Source organism: Nilaparvata lugens, chromosome 10 (assembly GCF_014356525.2).
Source record: "Nilaparvata lugens isolate BPH chromosome 10, ASM1435652v1, whole genome shotgun sequence".
Lineage (NCBI taxonomy): Eukaryota > Metazoa > Arthropoda > Insecta > Hemiptera > Delphacidae > Nilaparvata > Nilaparvata lugens.
The window spans coordinates 37,609,392-37,635,236 of NC_052513.1; the positions used below are offsets into that span (position 1 = coordinate 37,609,392).

The window sequence follows — 25,845 nt, forward strand, 5'->3', positions numbered from 1 at the left end:
TGATGGAGAAATATGACAATGGAAAGCAGTGGATAGAATCATTTACATTACCTCTAGTTCCGAATACCTAAATAAAATTGGAAAATGAATAAAAAATGCATGAATAACGAATCATTTGCATGGATGACACACCTAGGAGAATTATAATAATCAGTTTCAATTTAGATTAAGAAAACAAAACGAATAGCACAAGTCATCATCATTATGAAGCCATCAATTGAAGTGTTGACGGACCTTGACAGCTGCAGCCTCAAGGCCTTCCATTATCACTGTCAGTTAAATTCTCACTCTGTCAGTCGAACTTTTATCTCTCTCCGAATAAAATAAACAAATTATTGCTCATAAAAACACTTCACTTGGGCTACTTTTTAACAAATTAATAAAAACAATATAAAAATCTTGAAGTACCCTTTATTTTTTTAAAAACTTTAAAATAGTTCAACAACTAGTTTCGACCCTAACTTAAAAGTCATTTTCAAGGTCGGAAAAATTAGTTGACAATGGAAAACAGTGGATAGAATCATTTACATTAGGTTTTAGGTACCTTAGAACTTTCAGGTACTTAGGACATTTTCAAGGTCAACTTGAACTATTTCAAATTAGAAAAAAGTTGTACTTCAAGATTTTTATATTGTTTTTATTAATATTTGCTAAATATTGAAACACAAATTATTACACCCTACAATATTGATAAGAGCTTAGTAGCTACCGCTTGATGTGATTAAAACAACAATACATAACATGATTCAAGGTTATGTGATGTTTGCACAGATTCAGAATTTGGTCCTTTTTGGTCCTTCAAAATTATTCCTTTAATATTTCCTATTTTAGTAATAATAGTGTAAAATTTTTCTTCTATGTTTGGTTTTGAAGCATCTAAATTCAAAAATCTACTTTGTGAAAATAATTAAGAACTGAAAATTTTGTGAAGTGAACAACTACAAGACTTAACCTATTCCGGACTATGTGTAACCTTATCTGAATTTGGGAGAGGAATAGCACAAGGTTACCTTATTTTTTCTCTTCCTATCATTTCAATGTTGTACTTGTATGAATCAATCAATTTATCCTGAAATTTTATATTGATTATTCATTTATTTTGTGATTTTATATAGAGATTCATTCTAGAATATCAGTATTGATTAGATGGAAATCATTAATTCTATTCATAAGGGATGTTGCCAGTACAAAATGAATCCCACTAGTTAGGCCCGGTTCCACAACAGCAGGTTAAATTTTAACCGTGATTAATTCCACGAGAACCAATCAGAGAAGGTGTTTTTGAAAAGAAGCCTGGTTGCACAACAGCCGGTTAAATATTAACCGTGATTAATCCCACAAGAACCAATCAGAGAAATCGTTATTGAAAAAACGGCTTCTCTGATTGGTTCTCGTGTAATTATTCACTGTTAAATTTAACCGGCTGTTGTGCAACCGGCCGTTTTTCAAGAGCCGTTTGCACAGTCAAAGCTTAAACTGAATTTAATCAACTGGTGGCTTAAACCATGGAGAAACGATAGCATAAGTAGATATCCCATGGTATAGGGCGTTTATGTCGCAACTTTTACTGTTATCCCAAGCCGATAGTTCACGTAGTTCTTTCTTATGCAGCTGTGTGACGCTGGTAGTCTCTCAAATTGTGTCGTTCATATATTATCACCCCAACAAAACAGTAAAAATTGACAATAATCGGCTTGAGATAACAGTAAAAGTTGCAACATAAATTCCCTATACCATGGGATATCTACTTACGCTATTGTTTCTGTATGCTTAAACTCAAAATGAAACAAATTATAACAAACGATACTTGATACGGATTTAATCCAGTTTAAAATGAAATTTAGTTTAAACTGTCACTGTGCAAACGGTCCTAGGTTGAAATTAATGACAGGACTGTACCGCGGCAGTACTTGGGCGTTGAGTGATGGTTTTGGCTGTGACTGTACTTCAAATTACAAGTCACCTAAAAAGCTACTGGCGATTGCAGCTTATTGCGTATATACTATGGGATTCAACTAAAACTGGCATAACATTAGTTATGAATGAAATCAAGGCTTCCCATACAAACAATACTGACATTATGAAGTGGATCTCGCAGTATATTATCTCTGTTCCACAAACGTTGGGTGTAATTTGCTTTTCAAAGTCCAGTTCAGTCGATTGATGAGTACATTACTCAGTGTTCTCTGAAGTAGTACATGAAAGAGATGAGACTCTGAATGATTTATGTTTATATAGCTGCTAAAAAACAGTTGACACTCTTTTGTTAACGATTTATTGTAGTTGAATAGTTTACTGATAAGGTGTGTTTGTTCTTCTGCTACGAGAACACAAATATCACTCGAGAATTTTAACTGTTATCAGTTTTTCACTGGAATCAGTGATTTATTAACAGGAAAACCGCAGGTGTTACTGTGAGTGATTCTCTACTCTCGTGGGAAACTCTGTTGAAAAGCGGAAAATTGCATTATATACCACGTGAGTATTATCCTATTATATTGAGAGAACAATATTTCTATATGTATTTATTCATTTATCTCTTTCCTGTATAGGGCTACTTGTAATATAAATATAAAGAAAATAAAAATCTCAGTACCCTTTTTTTAAAATATTTTATCACAACATGTTTCGGTCATTTATGCCATTTCCAAGTGATATGAATTAAATAAATAAATACTACTGGAAGATTCTTATTTTGATCAAACATATGATCAATCAAACATATGATCAAAATAAGAATCTTCCAGTAGTATTTATTTATTTAATCGGTCATTTATGCCATTTTCAAGTGATATGAATTAAATAAATACTACTGGAAGATTCTTATTTTGATCATATGTTTGATGAAAATAAGAATCTTCCAGTAGTATTAATTTATTTACTTCATATCACTTGAAAATGGCATAAGTGACCGAAACATGTTGTGATAAAATATTTAAAAAAAAGGGTACTGAGATTTTTATTTTCTTTATATTTGTATTTATTCATTTATGTATTTATGTATGTCCAAGGGATCTCGAAAACAGCTCGATCGCTTTTCACGAAATTTGTAACATAGTAGGTTCATGATATACAAATTCGATTGCACTAGGTCTCATCCCTGGGAAAACTCGCTGAAGGACAAAAAAAAGATAATAATTATTCATCCTCGGATAAACAGCTGATAATAATTCATCATCTGTCGATGGAAGTGAGTGATCGAGTGCATGTGTATGGGACTGAGACAAAATTATGACTCATTGAATTTAAAAAAACACTTTTGAAGTGAAAATACACATACTTTTGTAGTGACGATCGTTTTGACAGTGACAGTCTGATGATGACCAACAACAGGTCGAAACGATCGTCACTACAAAAGTAAGTGTATTTTCACTTCAAAAGTGTTTTTTTAAATTCAAGTTCAATTTTAACAGTGAAAAAATATGGATATACAACAGAGATTATGACTCAGTTGTTGAACTATTGCAATCATTTAATCAGGCACTTAGCGCCGGTTGCACCAAAGCCAGTTAAGTTTAATACTAATCAATTCCAGGAGAACCAATCAGAGAAGCCGTCTTTTAAAAATGGCCTTCTCTCATTTGGTTCACGTGAAATTAATCAGAAGAAGGCATGAAAAGTTGACTATGAAAGCTATTTCTATTACAGAAATCAGCTTCTCATGAACAAATTCCACTCAAATTATATAAAATAATAATATTGTCACATTAAAAAAAAAATTAACAAATGATTACAGTAGGCTATTTATTTGGCTAGAAGCATATGAAGTTATATTCAACTATTGAAATTTCAAATGCAGTTTCATTTAAAGGACTTTAGGTAGCCTGGGCCTACTACAGCAAGTACAATTCCTTGATTCATACAATAGGTACATCATCAAACTGGTAGGGAGAGAAAGAAAAGATAAACTAGTGCTATTTCTCTCCCAAATTTAGATAAGGTTACACAAAGTGCGGAATAGTTCAAGTATTGTAGTTGTTCACTGAACAAAATTTTCAGTTCTTATTTTCACAAAGAAGATTTTTAAATTAGAGTGCTTCAAAATCAAACATTGAAGAAATATTTTACGTTATTATCACTAGAAAAAGAAACATTCACCTATTAATATGTGAAAATAAAAATTACAAATATTCCTTACAAATTGTATTGGGAAAATTTGACTTGTTGATGAAAATTTTGGATTTTCCAATACTCCCATCACCTTGAATCAAACTTGAACTACGATTTCTTGAGAACAATGCGTTGAACCAACATAGCTTAAAATTTCAAAATATAGCTTGATGATTTCTCTACACTTTTGCTCAGTGGAATTTTGTGATATTCCCAACAGTTCCCGAGATATTCGCTCTCAAAGTGATGTCGGTTCAACGCATTCTTCTCAAGATATGAACGTGGAAGCAAAAATATGAAAAATGCAACTTTCAAACCACCCTCATCCCCTTAGCACATGAGTTGGGTATGGGGACTTTTGATATGTTCTCCTCCCAACTAACTAGTATCAACATAGCTACAGAGTCAAAAATTGTGTTCAAAACATTCCCTTCATTTCCTTTGTCAATTGTTGCAAAACTGGAGTTTGCACACTCAACACTAAAGCTTCTGCAACAGTTGTGGGGGAATGCGTAGAAGTGTGAGATTATACATCAAATTAAAGAGAATTCAATGCTCTGTAAGCTCATAATCAGCATGGATTTTTCCCATCGATTTTTAAAAAGGCAAACGTGTTTTTTCAAAAATGTCACACCTTTAAGAGCGGATATCTCGAAAACTAGAGAAGATATAGGAAAAGTTGTAGGATGAATATTGTAGGAAATTATGTAAGCATTATTTTTTTCCTACAGTTACGTTGAAAAGTGGCTATTGCTGCACTGATTACAGAACGCAAAGAATCACTTTTCCGCTCTAGTGCGGGAAAATTTTTTTTGCACTCCAGATTTGCAACATGACAACGCAAAATAGTTGGTGGGTTATATGGAGGATTAGTGCACGAAAACAAAATGAAGTTGGTAACAATGACTGTGGTATACATAACTGCACGTTATAATAATATCAAGGACACCGAGTTTAAGGACTGCCACCACCCACACAGCACACAGCCGCCCCGCCATTCAAACACTACTACATTATTCAATTTTATTTATTCTTAATAAAATTACACAGAAAAACATTTGATGCATTTCAGGCAATTTTACCCATAATTACTCACTTTTCATTTTCAATGGTAACTGTAGGAAAAATTAAATGTGAAATACGTGCGCAAAGTTCCTCTGCTGCACTCAACAAACCATTCCACCCTCGCCTACGGCTCGGGCGTGAACGTTTCTTTCGGTGCAGCAAACTGTCACTTTGTGCACTAGTGGCACAAATAACTATTTTATAACAGTTATGTCCATAAGATACATAGTTTTCGTGTTATATGCGAGAAACAAAAAATGGTACCTTTGAACCACCCCAACCCCCTTATCACAAGGGGTAGGAGAGGGGACTTTTGATATGTTTACCTCCTCGATACCCTAAACAGAACTGCGGGGTCAGAAATTGTCTTACAAACTTTTCCCTCTATAAACCTTCCTTGACTGGACTAATCTGAATATATATCAAGTAAAAGTAAATTCGTATGGCTTTTGTTGGTGGGGAGTCCCTTGCGGGAAGGTCCCACCGCCTGAATACTGTATATCATTTAAGCCGTCAATGGGCCTCACGACTGTCACGACTGCCGGGACCGACAATTTAACGTGCCCATCCGATAACACGGGAGTGATCTGGTTAAAAAACTTTTGGTAATGAGAGGGTTTGAACCCGGGATCTCTATGCTGCTACGCAAGCACTCTATACACTAGACCACGGATCTCTCCGTATATCAAGTAAAAATAGTCCTATTCCTGCCATTTTCCTACAAATTGATGGAACTTTCCATTGAGCTCCTCATCTCAACGATTTCTTGAGTTAAAATAGTCTTTTATCTGATTTCTGTATTTTATTCACAGATTGATGCAACTCATGCCATTTGACCACCAATAGAGCCACAGATTGATGCAACTTCTCATAGTGCTCCACGAAGAACCATGTACATCCTTGTCACAGCCCTTCTGGGTGCCCTAATCCTACTACTGTTCTACATCAAAACCTCCCAAAAACTGCACTACTGGAGGGACCGCAACTTTCCCTACGCCAAAACCACCGTCTTCCAACTTCTCCGAAAAACTTCCATCTTCGTTTTCCGTCTGAAAAGCATCGATGCTGTCGTCAAAGATATGTATGACAGTGGGGAAGGTTTGAAATATTTCGGCCAAATCGGTTTACATAAAAATGAAATTGTTCTACGGGATCCAGACATAGTTTACAACGTGATGATCAAGGATTTCTCGTACTTTATGGACCGGCCTTTCCCTGTCGACGAGAAAAACGATCCGCTGAGTGCGCATTTGTTCGGTTTGAAAGGTGACCGCTGGAGAGCTCTGCGATACAAACTAGCGCCCACCTTCACGACGGGAAAACTGCGTACTATGTTCAAACAGCTGGCGGAAAGTTCGGATGCCATTGTTGACTACATCTCCCACAAACGGGAGTCTTTGGATGCGAAACAGCTAGTCTATTCATATACTCTTGACATCATAGCTTCGGTAGCTTTCGGTATGAAGGTTGACGCCCATAAATATCTAGACGGAGAGAAAAGCGAGTTCGTCGACATGAGTTTGAGGTTCTTCCAGATGACCAACCGACGCTTCTTCAAGTTCATCATGATCACCTTCTTCGAGCGATTCAGTAAAGCTGTGGGAATAACGTTGACTGAAGATGATGTGAAAGCATTTTTCTTCGCTTTGGTGAAGGATATAATCGCTCATAGGAAGGATACGGGGAGAAAGTCGAACGATTTTCTGCAGCTGATGATAAACATAAAGGAGCAGGATGAAAAGCATGGAGCGAAGGCGGGAGAGATAAAGAAGGAGATACTGACAAATCACGAGGAGGATGACAAGGAGCTGTTTGAGAATCTGGATACTGGCAAGAAGGGGGCACTGCATTTTGGTGAGTAAAGTTGTTGTTGTTTCTTCTTCTTCTTCTTCTTCTTCTTCTTCTTCTTCTTCTTCTTCTTCTTCTTCTTCTTCTTCTTCTTCTTCTTCTTCTTCTTCTTCTTCTCTTCTTCTTCTTCTTCTTCTTCTTCTTCTTCTTTATCCACACTCATTTCTGAAATGGAAAGGTGGTCATGTGATACATGGTTTGAATACAGAGTTCCAAGGGAAAATAAATGGTGAAAACCGCACATTGATATCTCAACCCGTATCAGTTTGTTGATGTAAATGATGTATAACCAGATGAAATCATGAGTCAGCTCATGAAGGACTGTGTGACTTCCCAAATGATATTCCCTGTGATAGCTCCCAAATAGCCTCAGCTGATGATCTGAATGAATGAATTGAATGGAAAAACTGTAGTAATTGCATGCAATGAATTCTTCAGCTGACTAAATCACAACACATTTTTTTCTTATGCACTTACAATGTTGTTTTCATATCTATTATATCTAATTTATTTATTATTAGTTTTTTTCGTAATTATTACTAGCTATTTTTATATTTATCATAATATCTTTTCATATCTAATCCTGAGTAAAGGACGAAGGAGTGAGTCGATTTTGATGTCCAACTAACTTGACCTGTAAAAAGGTTCGAAGAATGCGTGTTCAAAATTTGAAGCTGATTGATCAGCTCTTTCTCAAGTTATTGTAGAGCATACAGTACAAGCATACGGTCAACGACTTTGGCCTCCAGTAAGTCAAGAGTAGAACTCGCTAATGCTCGTTCAATTGAAAATTCATTTGATTTTTCTGATTCTAGAAATGACGGACGCTCATCTGGCAGCCAACACATTCATCTTCATCTCGGGCGGAAGCGAGACAACAGCCACCGCGCTGACGTTCGCACTTTTAGAGCTCAGCTGTAACACAGCTGTTCAGCTGAAGCTGCAGGATGAGATTGACAGTGCCCTAATTGACCAGGACCTCAGCTTTGCCACAGTCAATTCCATGACTTATCTCAACCAGGTTGTGTTGGGTGAGTATATTCTTTCAAGAATAATCAATTCTTCATAGTGAAATTAACAATTAGATACACAAGATATGTATATTTTGTCAGGGGATTGGCTGACGCCTGTGATCAAAATTGCGAGGAGCTTAGTTGTCGGGGAGACAGGTTGGCGGCGACCCGAACGTTTTACATTTGTGAGGTTAGGTTGTAGAGAAGTAAACAATATGACAAGCACGCGATCATCATGCGAACATATTGCAAGTCTCTAGCGAACCCTTGCGTGAAAACTCGCGTTACGTTCATGATCGGAGAGTGTTCGAAGGGTGTTCGTAGCACGTATATCTGTATGCACCTTTAGATAGGGATGATCTAGTTCTAGACTCTCATATAACTACAGTATAAATAGATAGTATAATTACAGAGAATTGAGTTGGCTGAATCACCAATATTTTTGGCAATATTAATTGTGTAAAAAATATTAAAACTCGACAATTTTTGTATTATTTTTCTGTGCATCTATATTTTGTTTATCAAGTACTTGATTATTGATAAAATTCAACATCCATAGATTATCATCCATCAACAGAATTCTATCATTTGTACTGCTGTTATTAGATTAAAATAGTTATTTGTGCAACTAGTGCACAAATTGACAGTTTGCTGCACCGAAAGAAACGTTTATGCACGAGCCGTAGGCGAGGGCGGAATGGTTTCTTGAGTGCAGCAGAGAAACTTTGCGCATTTATTTCACATTAAATTTCTCCTACAGTTACCATTGAATATGAAAAGTGGTTGATTATGGGTAAAATGATGGCTGAAATCCATCAAATGTTTGTCTGTATAATTTTGTTATTCATAACAACTATAATAATTTATTTTAAACTTGATAATCCAATTGAAAATTAATAATCAATAATTTATTAAAATTAAAAATTAAATTGATCCAATTAATTTGAAAATTTGAATAATTTTGAGTAAATCTTAACTTTTTAATAATTTTTCAACCAATCAATTTATGAATGAAAAAAATATTATTTAAATAATGAATATTATTTAATTAATAATATTCAAAATGTATAATTTAATGAGTTCTCATTTTCATTTATTTGAAAATCAGAAAATATATAGATAGAACAGATTGGCATTCAAAATACACGCCAACAATGTCAACAGCTGATTGCAATGGCTCCAAGATAATACGCAAAGTATAAAGAGTACGCAAAGTAATACTTTGCGCACTAGAGCGGAAATGTGATTCTTTGCGCCTGCAATTCAGTGCAGTAATGGCCACTTTCCAAGGTACCTGTAGGAAAAATGTATTTTTTATTTTTAGAACTCGTGGCTGGAGCTAAAGGCTTCTTTTTCCAGGCACGCCAAAAACTATTGTAATTTAATGATTGTTTTATTTGCAAAATATTTCTTGTATTTGGCAGTATGATCTCCTTTACTATCTCATTAATTTATCTTATTTACACGAACACAACATTGAATAAATTATTGGGAGAGAAATTCTCAAATTATTATACTCTAACATCATAATTTTCCAATTTCAAACTTTCAGAGGTTCTCCGTAAACACCCGCCCATATCACTGATGAACCGTCACTGCGTTCAAGACTATCACATCCCAGGTACTGATCACGTGATAAGGAAGGGAGACGAGATAGTCATCCCGACATCCAGCATACAGAACGATCCGGAAAACTTCCCGGATCCGGAAGTGTTCAATCCGGACAGATTCCAGGATCCGGACTCGATCCGGAAAGGGACGTTCCTGCCTTTCGGGATGGGACCGCGATTTTGTATAGGTGAGTTTCTATCTTTTAGATACATTTGTTGAAAGTGGATTCGCTTACAATTTTTGCTCATATTTTTCTCTCTTTTTTCCCGCCTTCTCCATTTCTTCCCTTTTCCACTCCTCTTCACCCATAATTCCTTACTTTTATACCCTCTACCTGGCTATTACATGGGAAACCATAGTTGACTAGGTATTTTTTCCTCCTTTTTCCTTTTCAGCACACCCCACCATTTTGTATATTATTAGAAACTCATTTTAAATTATGATTTTTGTATGATTTTCTTTTATGTATGTTGTGTTGAATTGAATAAAATTATTGATTGACCGATTTATTGAATGGCCTCAATCATTAACTCATTCAATGAAACTGGATTAATAAACATGATACTCTAAATAGTGTAAAAGATTCTCACACTCTCACACATATTTTTGCATAGTAGCATAGAAGAATACAAACTACAAAGAAAGTATTATCAACTAATTTAATGAAACTAGATTTATAAAGATGATACTTCAAATGGTGTCAGAAGAACCAAATTTTGCTCAACAGAGAAGAAAAATAGGAACTAGAAGAGAGTATTATAAATACTTGTAGTTCTGCAATCAGTGCAGTAATGGCCACTTTCCAAGGTACCTGTAGGAAAAATGTATTTTTATTTTTAGAACTCGTGGCTGGAGCTAAAGGCTTCTTTTTCCAGGCACGCCAAAAACTATTGTAATTTAATGATTGTTTTATTTGCAAAATATTTCTTGTATTTGGCAGTATGATCTCCTTTACTATCTCATTAATTTATCTTATTTACACGAACACAACATTGAATAAATTATTGGGAGAGAAATTCTCAAATTATTATACTCTAACATCATAATTTTCCAATTTCAAACTTTCAGAGGTTCTCCGTAAACACCCGCCCATATCACTGATGAACCGTCACTGCGTTCAAGACTATCACATCCCAGGTACTGATCACGTGATAAGGAAGGGAGACGAGATAGTCATCCCGACATCCAGCATACAGAACGATCCGGAAAACTTCCCGGATCCGGAAGTGTTCAATCCGGACAGATTCCAGGATCCGGACTCGATCGGAAAGGGACGTTCCTGCCTTTCGGGATGGGACCGCGATTTTGTATAGGTGAGTTTCTATCTTTTAGATACATTTGTTGAAAGTGGATTCGCTTACAATTTTTGCTCATATTTTTCTCTCTTTTTTCCCGCCTTCTCCATTTCTTCCCTTTTCCACTCCTCTTCACCCATAATTCCTTACTTTTATACCCTCTACCTGGCTATACATGGGAAACCATAGTTGACTAGGTATTTTTCCTCCTTTTTCCTTTCAGCACACCCCACCATTTTGTATATTATTAGAAACTCATTTTAAATTATGATTTTTGTATGATTTTCTTTTATGTATGTTGTGTTGAATTGAATAAATTATTGATTGACCGATTTATTGAATGGCCTCAATCATTAACTCATTCAATGAAACTGGATTAATAAACATGATACTCTAAATAGTGTAAAAGATTCTCACACTCTCACACATATTTTTGCATAGTAGCATAGAAGAATAGAAACTACAGAGAAAGTATGTTTGAATAATTTATGAAACTAGATTTATGAAGATGATACTCCAAATAGTGTCATAAGAGAGAATAATCAAAGATTATAAAACCAATTTTTGCATAACAGACAACAAAAATAGAAACTACAAAGAGAGTACGGTGCCTATTATAAATATTATTTGATGAATATTGGGTAGTAATAAGTTATTTTTCTTTGGCTAAATCTGCGTTTACACCAAAGTTATTAACAAAATGTTAAAAACTTAATCTTTATAGAATCTATTAGATTGAACTTAACTTGACATAATGAACATTTGTGTTTGTTGAGTTCCGTTCAATCTAATAGAATCTATAAGGATTAACTTATTACCTAACATTTTGTTAATAAATTTGGTGTAAACTCAGCATTCTGGCTTTTTTCAGCTGTACTTCCTAATGTCATCATTTGCTAGTCGCTGAAATCTCCATCAGCAAGGTGGTTAATAGCAATTATTTGGGAGATAATAATTAAATTAATAAAAGATGAACTTACCTTATCTGAATTTGGGAGAGGAATAGCACAATGTTACCTTATTTTTCTCTTCCTACCATTTTGATGATGTAATTATTGTATGAATCAATCAATGAGGATATGAACTCCTAAGATATCCATCTACTCTATATTCGTATTATCAATTCACTAGGCGGTAAGGTGAAAAAAGTATATTAAATAAAAGTGAAGTGAAATAATTTAAAGTAGTGAAATTATAGATTGGAACTGTAGGCCTCACTGGAAGACTTTAGCCATAAAAATTAATATCTAAAGCTGCGTTAACACCAAAGTTATTAACAAAATGTTAATAACTCAATCCTTATAGATTCTATTATATTGAATATAACTTATCATACACATGATGAACATATGTGTTTGTCAAGTTCCGTTAAATCTAATATAATCTTTAAGGATCAAGTTATTAACATTTTGTTAATAACTTTGGTGTGAACGCAGCTTTAGGATAAGAAATAGAGAACCAAATTCAATGGTTAGTCCTAGTGACTTATTTTGATAGAAATAATTAAAAAAAAACTAGATGGCGGTCTCACAGTTTATTTATTATATAAATATCTTTTTACTGTGGAAAATAATGATTCTGTAGTAGGTTAATTCATGTTCGTTTTCTCGACATTCAGAAAATTGATCCAGAAAATAGAATAACCAATTTAATTCACATCAAAATGTTTAATATAAGTATTACTTTTGAACTATCTATAATAAATCATATAAAAATGACGGACGATTACAGAGTGACACAATGGTGTACTGTAGTCTTATTTTGAAAATATATGAACTGGATGTGTGATGTTTTATGCATGAAAATTTCCATCAATTCCTTGCAAGTTAACTGGTATTACTTATGAGATATAACATGAGAAAGTTAATCTTCAAATTATTATTATAGTTCATTGCACATTTAGGTAAGTGTTTTACACAGTTGAATTTTTTATTCGATTAAAGGAAGTAAGCTATATAGTATTGATATAGGAAGTAGGCTTGTATTGATTAGTATTGATATATTATTGATATAGTATTGATATAGTATTGATATAGTATTGATATAGTATTGATATAGTATTGATTCACATAAGTGATATTATCCTCTACCATATCAATTGAGTTGTTTATGCTTTAATCTGCGTTTACACCAAAGTTATCAACAAAATATTTATTTTTCCGTCCTTATAGACTCTATTAGATTAGAAGTGAATTTTTTATTCGATTGTAGGAAGTAAGCTATATAGTATTGATATAGGAGATTCTATCAGATTCTATTACAGTAGAACGTCAATAATCCGGATTAATTGGGACCGGACCCCATCCGGATTATCAAATTATCCGGATTATCGCAATTACGTTAAAAAAACGGTCAGCACGCACTAGTCAAGAAACAAAGCTGTTAAAATTGCATATACAGTATTAAATTATTGGTAGGTTCAATTATTTCTCCTCGCTTCGCGCCATTCTCCCGTCGCCCGCTCTAAAGTAAGGAGCTTAGCGCCAAGGGCAGAAGGTACGAAAATTTTATTTCTTGCCAGAGACGAACCCGGATTATTGACGGTCCGGATTTTTGACGTCCGATTATCGACATTCTACTGTAGATTGAACATAACTTATCATACACATGATGTGCATATGTGTTTGTCAAGCTCCGTTTAATCTTATAGAATCTATAAGGACGGAAAAATAAACATTTTGTTAACAACTTTGGTGTAAACCCAAGTTTAGTGATGTATTGATGGGAAATAATTGTAATAGAATTTGTCTTACCCAATAAATGAAATAGCTGTGTTGTAGTTTATAATTGTAGGCTATTTTGTACTCAAAATTGGAAACATAACCTATTTTTGGACGATTTCTATCTTAATTTGGGAAAGGAACAGTTTTGGGTTCGCCTGTTGTTCCTTACCCAATCATTTACAGTTGAGAATGATATTGCAGGCCTATCAATGTATAATAAATAAATAATTGTAAGCTCGAATTCTGTAGTTGTGAGCAAATGTAGCTCACACTACTTATCTAATTGCTACACGTTTTGTGCTTGTTTGAGCAGTATAAGTATGATTTAAGATTTACCGTGCACATATTAGATTTCAAATTTAAATTTTGTTTGTAATATTTGTAGAATTATCCCTACAATTTCTGTTCAATAAATATTATATATCTTCCTCTAGTACCTACTAGAATTCTTCTTTCAAAATGTACCGTATGTATCATCACTGAGTTTTTTGGGTTGAAATGTTGGAATCCCTATTGTAAAAATTATATGCATATAGAAAACGTTAATTCATGATTTGTAATTTCATAAATGGAAAATCTGTCTCAATGAATTTGTCAAATAGATTCATGAAATCATATAAATGTAAAGTCCACATTGTATTAGCATTGACTATAGATATAAATGTCTATAGTTAATGGTATTAGTAGCCTACTGGTTGATCAATAGCTGAGTCTTTTTGAATAATTGTTTATAGGTACCAGTATTGTTAATTTTGTTCTTCAATAAAATATTCAAGATAGAAAAGATGCAAAATTATTCATTCACTTAATCTTGTGATAAAAACCCTGATTAATTTCATTTCTGATGTATAAGAAATAGCTCCTGTGAATGAAAACACCAGGAAATATTAAAATAATTTCAAACTGCATAAATATGAAATCCTATAAATGAAAATTGAAAATCTAAGTACCCTTCCAAAATTGTTCAATCACGACATATGTTTTGATACCGTTTTAAAAGGGTACCTAGGTACTTAGATTTCTAATTTTTATTTATATTTAAGTGTAGCTCTAAAAAAGACAATATTAAATTCTATTTGATTATCAAGAGTAAGGTTATGATTATCTGAGCAAATAAAAGCCAGAAGATCTTATTAATTCCATCAATATCATTCATAAAATATCAATATAATTTATCCTATTCATGATCATACTTGCGAAGTGAAGGACAATGAATAAATACCAACGTTTGAAGTTCTTTGTTTTAATTTCATTTGAAACATAACAGAGATACACATTTCCTTCGGTAAGATCATTAAATATCATTTATAATAATTTTTACAACAATGATAACACAACAAATTCGACCTTATCTGATCCCATAATAATTCAATTTTTAAATTTGTTATTATACACTAAAGGTAGACTTCGACACACAATAATTTATTATTTTTAATTTATTTACTGATATGCAATATATAGTTCAGCTTTCAGTCAAGTGATGATTATAGTAATTTGGTTTTGGCTTTATAATATTAAGGGTAGTTCTATAGTGATCAGAGGACTCGGTCAAGGTTCCAGATATCAGTTGACAAGACAATTGTGTCAGTTGACTGGTCAATTAGATTGTCAAATTCATGACAAATTGACGAGGTAAAATTGTTAATAGACAATTTATTTCATTTATCAATCGACAATCATATTTGCCATTTGATTGGCGGATTGTCCTCTGATTGACAAATTGACAATTTTCAGTTGACTGATCAATTATTGTGGTTGTCAATTGACAGCTGGAAACATGATAGATTTTCAGAGAATGCTAGTCAAGGGGGCTGACATCTTGACTTAGAGGCAATCTCTTACAATAATTTCGAAATATTTTCTTTTTTCAAAAATTACCAGTATATTTTGTTTTGAAACCCATTTACTATTTCTCTTTCCGCTGACATCTTGACTTAGAGGCAGTCTCTTACAATAATTTCGAAATATTTTTTTTTTTCCAAAAATACAAGCCGTTTTTGTTTTGAAACCCATCTACTATTTCTCTTCCCGCTGACATCTTGACTTAGAGGCAGTCTCTTACAATAATCTCGAAATATTTTCTTTTTTCAATAAATTACTAGCCTTTTTTGTTTTGGAACCCATTTACTATCTCTCTTTCCAATCCCTCAAACTGTTGTATTGAAGTTGTAAGTACATGCTTTATAACTTTATAATGATCCTCACAGTTTTTTTATACATCACATTCATATAATTTCTATATTTTCACTCCTATTTTGTTAATTCAACTGATAAATGATCTCTTTCTGAGAATGTCATACTTTGTGATATCAATATAAAGGAAATAAAAACTCAGTACCCTTTTTTTGAAATATTTTATCACTACATGTTTCGGACATTTATGCCATTTTCAAGTCATAAGTAATAAGTTATGTCATTTTATATTACAAGTAGCCCTATACAGAAAAGAGATAAAATTTGTGATATCAACTATTCATGGAATTGAATATTTTTACTTATTTTTACTCCATCTTTTCTTCGGTAGGTAGTGAAATTAGCATCCTTTGAAAATAGCATGAATGCTTTCAACATTCTCTCAAACAAATAATCATTTTCATGAAAATCTCTCTCATTGAAACATTTTGAAATGTTCACTATACCTACCAATATACGGGGGATATTATTAGTGAGTATGTTCAACCTTCATTATTGAAGGGTTTGTAGTTCAAATTTTTTGTATTTTTACTTTGAACATGTGATGTTTTTGTCTTGGTTTTTTAATCATTATAAGACTTCAAATTTCCAGATTGTTATGCATTTTCAATTTATCCATATTATTGATACATTATCATAATCTTCGTCACTCTCTACCTTTCTGCAATTACTTTCTCCGACATTTTTCCTGTAAATTATACTTCCAATTTCTATTTCTATATTTATTTTTAAGATGTCTCTCCTCATCCCCTGATCGCTATAGAACGTCAAAGCTATCCTTCATACAAAACACATAATATGAACACTTTTTCAATTTCACACTCACACACTATGCACCACAATATTCATGATTCATGGTAGTAGACACAATATGAACAGTTTATTATCATTTGAGAACAATCATGATTCGAATCTACATTATTTTATTATATACATTACAATAATTATTATGGTACAGTAACAACGATAATAAATTAGAAATATTGAAATTGATTTCATTGAATTATTATGTACACATAGACATAATTATATAATATATTTAGGTAACAAAGTCTTTTTGGTCAGGTATACACACTGTATTCAATACATAGTATTGTATTAGATAATCAATACATTCTAATTAGGTTCAATATTATAATAAATTCACAATTTTTATAGTATTATAGATTTGTTCAACTGGGTGTATTGGGATTAGATGATGCGATTTTGGATTTGAGCTTTAAATTTGTGCTTTTAATAGAATAGCTTACTTATTTTCTTAGGGAATAACCCTTCAATAATGATTTCTTTAAAAACTGAATTATTCGTTGACTAATTAGAAAACATTTGCTAGGTACTAATAGTACCAATGCTTTTTTCCCACAATTTTGAACATTTTTTACAATAAGGGTATAGAAATTGTCGGGTTAATAATTGAACACTTGAAAAATTGATGATACTCAAATTCAAAATGAAAAATTGATAATACTCAAATTCATAGTGATGTTGATCCGATATTTTTAGCTCCAAAAGTGAAGAATTGAACAATTTACAGTACTGTCATTAATAATTGTCCTGTCTCAAATTAGACTCCTCAATTTTTCATGAATTTTATCGAGATTTATTATATCAAGTTTTATTTTGAGTCACAGTATGGAAAAATGAAATGATAGTTCTCAATAGCTTTGAGAGACCCAATCTGTAGGTCTGTAGCCTGTACTCCACACTCAATTCATTTTCTCCCACTTTTGGTATAACAATACATCACAATAGTAGGTTCAGAACATGACACAAGATTTTCACACAAGAAGGTTACTAACGTTCTTGAAACAGACACGTGTCTCAGACTTGTGTTCTTAAAATAAAAGTCAAATAAAGTGTTAGTAAGGAGGTCATTAGATCGTTTTGAAGTATGAATAACCATATATCACATTTGAATATAATATGAAATATCATAATCAGATAAAGTGATTATCATACTTGTAGTTTGAAAGTAATGGAGACCTATACCCATTTCTTCACAATCTTATTTTATAATACAATCTTTCTATTGTTTATCATTTTCTATCTCAGGGATTTTCATTCGTCGATTTGAAACTCTCACCTCACATTATAAAGAATCATTAAATTATAGATGGATAAGTTAATTATTGAATGAAACAATCATATGACCTGGCTGGCTAAGGTCTGGTGTGTGAGAGTTTTCAGGTCGTACCTGATTTGTAATTTCAGGGCTTCTGACATGAGTATTGAGTAGCCCAACGACTGTTTCTTGGCAACCTGGACTGAAGTCTTAACATGTCCATCCGAAACACAGATTAACATCTGATATGGCTCAAAAACTGTGTTTGAGCAGCTGAGCCAGATACTTGACATGTCAATCTGAAACTTGATATTTTACACGAATCTGTGAAATGCATGAGCAATAATTTTGACAGTATTCTATCACGCGTACAGATTAAAGTATTACATCATGCAATGACTCTTTTCAGGCAGCTGGGATCGACATTTAACATGTCCATCAGAGAAAGTATGAACTAGAGTTCTATCATTGACTAATCAGATTAAAGTTCAACAGTAATGGAAACCTTGACCCCATTTTTGAGCGTGTCCTTGTGGTGATCAGCTGTTGAGGCAACCGACACCAAATCAGTGGTGCCACTAGTTGTGGTGGTGTTGGCAACACTGCGACTGGAGCTGCTGCCCCTACCAGCGGTCCGCGGTCATTGACCTCGTGGTCATCACTGCCGGAAATGGCGCCCGCGGCGGGACCGCCACACATAATGGCAGCTGTGGAGGTGTTGCCGCCTCCGCCACCTCCACCTCTGCCGCCCCTGGCGTTGCCACCCCGCTCGGAGGCGCGGTTGTGGTGGCCACGACGCGGGAACACGCTGTTCTCCATGTGCAGGGTTGCATTTACCTATCAAGGAGTTAAAAATAATCAAATTAGAAAAAAATAAAATTATTATAAAATACCCTTGTGATTCTTTCATTTATTTATCAATATTCAATTGAGAAAATTTGGAATAAGCCATGAAGCATTTACTCCAGATCATAATAATTGTCTTATGAACTCAATTGTCATATTTAGCAGACTTAGGCATGGTTGCACAACAACCAGTTGAATTTCAACCTTGATTCATTCTAGGAGAACCAATAAGAGAAGGCGTTTTTGGAAAGATGGCTTCTCTGATTGGTTCTCGTGGAATTGATCATGGTTGAAATTTTAACCGGCTGTTGTGCATTGTGCAACTGGCACATGAACTTACTATTGATCCAAGTATGTAAAGGACACACTTTTTATGTATTTGAACACGACATGCAGTCAATGATTAAGTAAAATAATTAAAAACTTTTACTTACTGACTGAAGTCTAGCGATCATTCTCAACAGTCTTGGAAGTACTTTAGTCAGTAAGTAAAAGTTTTTATTATTTACTTAATAATTGACTGCATGTCGTGTTCAAATACATAAAAAAGTGTGTTAATACAAAGCAGCTCGGAATGAATCAAGAAACCATCAACTTTATGTAAAGGAATTTTTTCCATATTTATTGTAAAAATGTTTTTCTTTTCATGTTTAATAAATACCTCTGACATTGGTACATTACAGAGAAAAATAAATAAATTGTAGTTGAATTAGAAGATCTTCCCATTTGGAGGGAAATGTGGAGCAGAGAATAGGATACAGTGGCGAATATGTTGCCATATTGCCGTGCTAGAGCCAAAGACGTTCTGTAGTCTGTAGTGGGTGTTCAACCCCTCATGATACGCATACCTAGTTTCCTCTCTTTAACCATTGCATCATTTGAGATGTTTTTCAAACTTGGCAAACGCGATTGTCTTCATGGCTTTATTGATCACTCTAATTGGTTGAACTGGTTCTCCATCTCCTTCTATTCTCATCTCTCTCTATTGTTTCTGTTCTCTCCCTCTATTTGGTAGAGAGTTAGTGGGGAGGATATTTTTAATATTCTTTCCGAAGAATGGACATTGATATGTCCAAAGCTCCGCCAATTTATGTAGATGCATAACAATATAATTATTATCTATAGTTATTATATTACAAATTGCTTTTTCATATCATATACAGTTCAATAATTATTTTCTTAGTCTAAGTTATATTATGTAAATTCATCTATAATTTTGCTGTATTGTAAGCTATTGTATATAAGTGTATAAGCCAGTATATATTGTAATCTACATAAATAAAGTACTTAATCAATCAATCTATTTCTCAGCTCATATCCCTCCAAGTCGAAAGTTATTTTAATCCTATCTGTGGGCTTGGCAACGTGGACCTCACTGTACTACTCCTCCTTCTTCCCCACCTTCTTAGTTTTTCCCTCGTAATGATATCATTTCAAATTAACTGTATAACGTGGACCTCACTATACCAAAAAATAATAATATTTTAACAAATTTATAATAGTATTAATTTGTAATTTGATTCGACTCACATCTTTGCCAGCAGCACAAGTGCACGCCTTGAGGAAGCTCTTCTTGAAGTTATCCGACAGGAATGCGTAGAGGATGGGATTCATGGCGGAGTTTGAGTAGCAGAGGATGCCAGTGAGCAGGAAGACGGTGACAACGAAGCGTGATTGGCACTTGTTGGGTTCTGTGAAGATCAGCGACATCTGAGTGATCCAGTAGGGCAGCCAGCAACACACGTACACCGTGATCACGGTTAACACTAGTTTCGTCACCTGTAACCGATAATCAAACATTAGAAGTGAAATTAATAGAAAATATTTGTTCCCTTTTTGTGTAGTTGAGAAGTTGATATTGTGGTAATTATACATAATGAATAAAAAGACTAAGAAATTCTCAAAAACCACCTGTAACTGACAGTTGAACATTAAAAATGAAATAAGTGTAAAATACTGTTCCTTTTTTTGTAGTTGAGAAGTTGATATTGTGGTAATTATTCATAATAAATAAAAAGACTAAGACATTTTCAAAAAACACATATTTTTATTGGAAGTTGGAAAGACCGGTTTTGGTTGTTACATTGTCAATCTCTAATAATCTAAAACTAAATAAATACAAGAGCAGCAGAATTTATACTAGTAGGCGAGTACTGCTATTGGTCAAGGCTATGAACGCCTGCCATTGGCCCAGCTAGACAAATCAAATCAAAATCGTTTATTGTCATTACAAAGCAAAATTTGTACAGTCTCCTCCCACTTAACGGTATTACAGAACCGCCATTTTGTGACGTTTCTGTTATACCGTTAAGTGGTATTTTAGTATTTAGTTAATTAGGTCCATAAAAGGGATCACTAAAGTGAAGCCCACTGGGACACGTCATGAAAACCGTGGTTGGAGGATACTGTGTAGCTGGGCCAATGGCAGGCGTTCATGCCCTTGACCAATAGCAGTACTCGGCTACTAGTATAAATTCCGCTGCTCTTGTATTTAGTTTTAGTTTATCAGAGATTGACAATGGTGTAACAGCCGAAACCGGGCTTTCTAACTTTCAATAAAATCTGTGGTTTTTGACAATAATTTCTTTTAATCTTTAAGTCTTTTCTTCTTTTAGTCTTTTTATTATGAATATGTTCTATATATTCTATATATTATAATCTATTAATTATTAATATGAAAATATTGTTATTTTCTCAACGTAATCTTAGAATTTGATTGTACCATAATGTCAGCAAACAATTAAGCATCAATCATCATGAAACAATCAGACATTATTGATCAAGGTTAGTAACAGTCTCGTCATAAGCTCTGTAACCGGCAAGTTGAACATAAAATTGAATTTTATTGAAGATTTTGTTTTTTCTAACAAAATCATTGAGTCGGTGCATAATCAAAAAACTATCAAGTACCGTTTCAAATATCATTGATACATCTTGCTCATAGATAATAAAACATTTTATATTAAATTGATCGTTCGACAATTACATTTGAAGGGGGTGCCTGTGACACAATTTTTGACTTCGCAGCTTGATTTGGACTAGTTAGTAGGTGAACATAGCAAAAGTGCGCATCTTTATCCCCTCTGTTGAAGGTGTGGAACCGCTGAGTTGACACTTGTTGCAGCAATGAAAATTTCACCCCCTACATTGAAGCTGCTATAACAATGGAAGGAAAACTTAAAATTGTGAAATAATACATCATTTTAAAAAGTATTCAATGATCTACAAACCTACGATAAGCATAAGTTTTTATGATACATTGTTGGAGAGTTTTAAGCCCTGAAAGAGCAAAACATCGGATAAATCCCTGTTATTTTAACAATTACACACCTTCAAAAACGAATATATCGGGAACTGGTGGGAATATCACAAAATTCAACTGAACAAGAAATGTAGAGAATTTATCAAGCTTTATTTTCGAATAGTTAGTTATGTCGGTTGAACGCATTGTTCTCAAGAATGAGCGTGGAAGCAAAACGCTGAAAAATGCAACCTTTAAACCAACCTCATCCCCTTAGCACCTGAGTTAGGAATGAGAATTTTTGATATGTTCTCCTCCTAACTAGTCTCAAAAAAGCTGCAAAGTCAAAAATTTTGTTTAAAGCATTCCCACCAGATTCCTTTGTCAATATTGGTCTATTTTTGCAAAAATATGTGATTTCACACTCAACACTAAAGCTGCTGCAAAAGGTGTAGGGATATTCGTAAAAGTGTGAAATTATACATCAAATTGAAGAGAATTCAATGCTCTATGAGCTCATAATCAACATGGATTTTTCCCATCGATTTTTGAAAAGTTATAAGAGCAAAAATATAAAAAAATTGGGGGAAAACGTGTTTTTTCAAAAATGTCACATCTTCAAGAGCGGATATATCGAAAACTCGAGGATATATAAAAAAGTTGTAGAATGAATATTGTAGGAAATTATGTAAGCTTAAATTTGTTATATGACAGTCAAATCCTTAAGATACATATTTTTTTAGTTCTATGTGAGAAACCAAAATGGTACTTTAAACCACCCCCACCACCTTAGCACAGGTGTTAAGGGTGGGGACTTTTAATTTTTTATATTTTTACCTTCTTAGTACCCTAAACAGAACTGTGGGGTCAAAAATTGTCTTCCAAACATCTCCTTCTATACCCTTTTTTGAGCATTCATTGCCTGGACTACATTCAATTCAAAGATCTGTCTTTAGCAGTCAAAAATATTCCTAGTAGTTACTATTTGACTCGCTAGGTGTCACTAGCTGCCAACAACCCAGCTCACTACTTCATTTTCGACTCAGCAGAAAGCGCTAGTGTCCTCTATTGCTCATTTCTTTTGCCAGAGAAGCCAAGAAACTGGAAATTGAGTCCAGACGTCCAGACTGATTTGACGGCTCAATCTATCATCATAGCCAGGGACCACAAAGGAGCGTTTCATTTTCTCGCATCTGACATTTCCAATACTTTTCGGCTTTTCATGAAAATTCTGCGCCTGGTTGTTCATCATTGTACTTGCCACAAAATCATGCTGTATTATTTCAATCCTTTTCAAATCTCAATCAAGAGAATCAATATTATCATAGAGAAACATAGCGTGTTCTTACGCTATTGTTCCTCTATGATATTATACTCAAGAGTATAATATTATTATTATTCTCTTCAACGTTTTATGACAAAATTATGATCTTTTTGGATTTATTTATCACTCGGTATGACTTGTATACAATAATAAAATTTGTATTATTATACTCTTCTTCTATATCCCTCAATCCTTAATCTCATTCTTTCCATTATTTCTTCCTTTCCTCCTCCTCGTATACTTCTCCTTCTCTAACTCTTCTCCTTCCTCTTTTTCTTCTTCTTCTTCTTCTCCTTCTTCTTCTTCTATTCTTCTTCTTCTATCCCTATTTAATAATCTCCTCCTACAACCTCATCTTCTCTCTCTATTTCTTCTTTTCCTATTCACACTCTAGCTTCTTCCACACCCTTCTCCTTTTGGTTATCTTCTTTCTCTGTTCCTCTTCCTCCTTATTCGTCTCTTACCCTTTCCTCTCATTCTCCTTCACTCCATCATTCTCTTCTTTCTCTCATGCTAATTCTTCACCTCAATCTTCTCCTCCATCTTTTCCTCTTCTTCTTCTTCTTCTTCTCCATCTTTTCCTCTTCTTCTTCTTCTTCTCCACCACCACCTCTTCTTCTTCTTCTTCTCCACCACCACCTCTTCTTCTTCTTCTTCTCCTTTTTCTTCTTCTACTTCCTCATCTTTTCCTTCTTCTTCTTTTCCTTTTTCTTCTCCTCCTCCATCATGTAATGTAGGGTGTTTTTTGAACGAATGTAACGGTATTGACAACATCAATAACTCATTATTTTCAATTATAATCTAGAAGGAATATTGACCTAGAACCTATCCACTCCCCTCACCATGTGACTTCCTCTTGAAACAGTATCTTGAAATCCATCGACTAACCTTGAGATATATGAAGTCCTCTTATTGAAAAAAACATATTTATAGTGAGGTCCACGTTATAATGGCAGTGGGGAAAGATAGGAGAAAAACGTTGCCGATCCTTTGTCCTGTCAATGACTTCTATAGACGGTAGCCGATACAGGTTTATTTATATAATAATAACGGATCATTCTCTTTTAAAATAATCAATTATTATAATTTTACTAAGCAAGAAATTATATTCTCCAATAATTTCATAATGAATTCTCATAAGTAAGATGAGTTATTTTGTTAATTGATTATCGATTCTACTTTGTTAAAAGACGATCTGGCAACAGAGCAAAGCGAGAAAGAGATAGCGCTATCCGCTTTGTTGAATGATAGACAAGGATGGCAATACCATTGCCAATCAATCACACACTGCCATTATAACGTGATATCTATCCACCCACCTTACAATGTGACTTCTTTTCAAAGCCAGTATTTGACTTCTTTTCTGTCAGTTAGGCAACTGTATATCAGAAATCTTGTTAAATATATCAGCAACCATATACATCTTTTTACACCTCATTCAACTAATTATAGTTTTAGATCAGTAAATAGATGCTTTGTTCCTCGAACAGATCTAACTATATGCAGAAGACAATTCAACTATACAACAAAAAAGCTTATTAATTTTATGCCGGAACATTTCATTGCAAGAAAACCTACAAAAGCACTTAAATTAAAAATTGAAAGCTGGATAAAGACAGAAGATATCATACCTAAAATATTTTAATTTGATGTACATATACTGTCTTCCTCAGTTCCTCTAAATTTATTATTAGTAGGGCTATACTCCCAGATTAATTTTCTATCTCTGAGTTAAAGTTTTATTTTTTGTGTCATGTGTACTGTATTGTATTGTTTTTTCTAATTTCTCTCTTTGCTTACAAAAGGAATTGCATATATGCTACAAATGAATTACATTATGTTACTAAATGGATTACATATGTACAGTGAATTTATTGTAGATTAATAATTACATGAATCATCTCTTTTTCTTTTGAGTTTTTAAATTATTATAAATTCATTCTAGGTTTTCTGCTCTCTTAGTATTTCACTCTTAGTACTTCTTCTTTTCGGATTGAAATTTTATTTTTTTTTTAGTTTTTCATACATTCCATATGTTTCTTTTTTCGTTATTATATTTTTTCTATTTTCGACTGAATCTCAAGCCACTAATTATAGCCGACTGATTACTCGTTGCCATCGCTCAAACTACTTAGTTTTGCTGGTAACGCCAATGATAATATTATAATCGATTTTTAAAAAATATTTTAATTTTAAGTTTTTGCAATGTATTGTATATGAAACAAATGCCACCATAAGAGGATCCCAAATATTTTAGAGCGTAGTACCTTGATAACGATTTTGTAAAAGTTAAAGTTAAAGTAAATTATAAATTCTTAAAAGACTTCGTGATGCTATGTGAAGCAGAAGTCATTTTCATTTTAAATAATTTATAACCCCTTGGAAGAGACGATTCCGGCTACCATATTCCGGACCACATGGAGTTGGATCGACATCGGCGGCTTACACGAAGATTTTCGACACGTGAGTGATTAATATTGAATTAGTGATGGGCGCCCTAGTGCTTCGAATTAA

The 25,845-nt window shown here is 33.6% G+C and overlaps 3 protein-coding genes across 3 annotated transcripts; 2 read left to right on the forward strand and 1 right to left on the reverse strand.

Annotated features, from left to right (window-relative positions):
* The first annotated feature begins 5,992 nt into the window (after window positions 1–5,992).
* Window positions 5,993–10,161, forward strand: LOC111058770 (probable cytochrome P450 6a14). The gene is made up of 3 exons (XM_039436800.1): window positions 5,993–7,029; window positions 7,839–8,054; window positions 9,589–10,161. Exons 1-3 carry the CDS (start codon window positions 6,066–6,068, stop codon window positions 9,864–9,866), a joined length of 1,458 nt encoding a protein of 485 aa, XP_039292734.1. The 5' UTR covers window positions 5,993–6,065; the 3' UTR covers window positions 9,867–10,161.
* Window positions 10,162–10,695: 534 nt separating this feature from the next.
* Window positions 10,696–11,072, forward strand: LOC120353369 (probable cytochrome P450 6d4). Its single transcript, XM_039436802.1, has one exon. It carries the CDS (start codon window positions 10,748–10,750, stop codon window positions 10,958–10,960), a length of 213 nt encoding a protein of 70 aa, XP_039292736.1. The 5' UTR covers window positions 10,696–10,747; the 3' UTR covers window positions 10,961–11,072.
* Window positions 11,073–17,580: 6,508 nt separating this feature from the next.
* Window positions 17,581–24,653, reverse strand: LOC111058769 (somatostatin receptor type 2-like; the record flags this gene model as incomplete). Its single annotated transcript, XM_039436801.1, is given in 3 exon segments — window positions 17,581–18,757; window positions 20,297–20,545; window positions 24,651–24,653. Coding segments are annotated over 3 exon segments (624 nt in total), but the record flags the coding sequence as incomplete, so codon positions are not given.
* Between the last annotated feature and the right edge of the window lie 1,192 nt (window positions 24,654–25,845).

Bases quoted from the DNA above. Each gene is read 5' to 3' on its own strand.
- LOC111058770 (XM_039436800.1), top strand. From the start codon at position 6,066: ATGTACATCCTTGTCACAGCCCTTCTGGGTGCCCTAATCCTACTACTG. The intron at 7,030-7,838 runs GTGAGTAAAGTT...TTCTGATTCTAG, and splicing joins GAAGGGGGCACTGCATTTTG to AAATGACGGACGCTCATCTG. The intron at 8,055-9,588 runs GTGAGTATATTC...TCAAACTTTCAG, and splicing joins TCTCAACCAGGTTGTGTTGG to AGGTTCTCCGTAAACACCCG.
- LOC120353369 (XM_039436802.1), top strand. From the start codon at position 10,748: ATGAACCGTCACTGCGTTCAAGACTATCACATCCCAGGTACTGATCAC.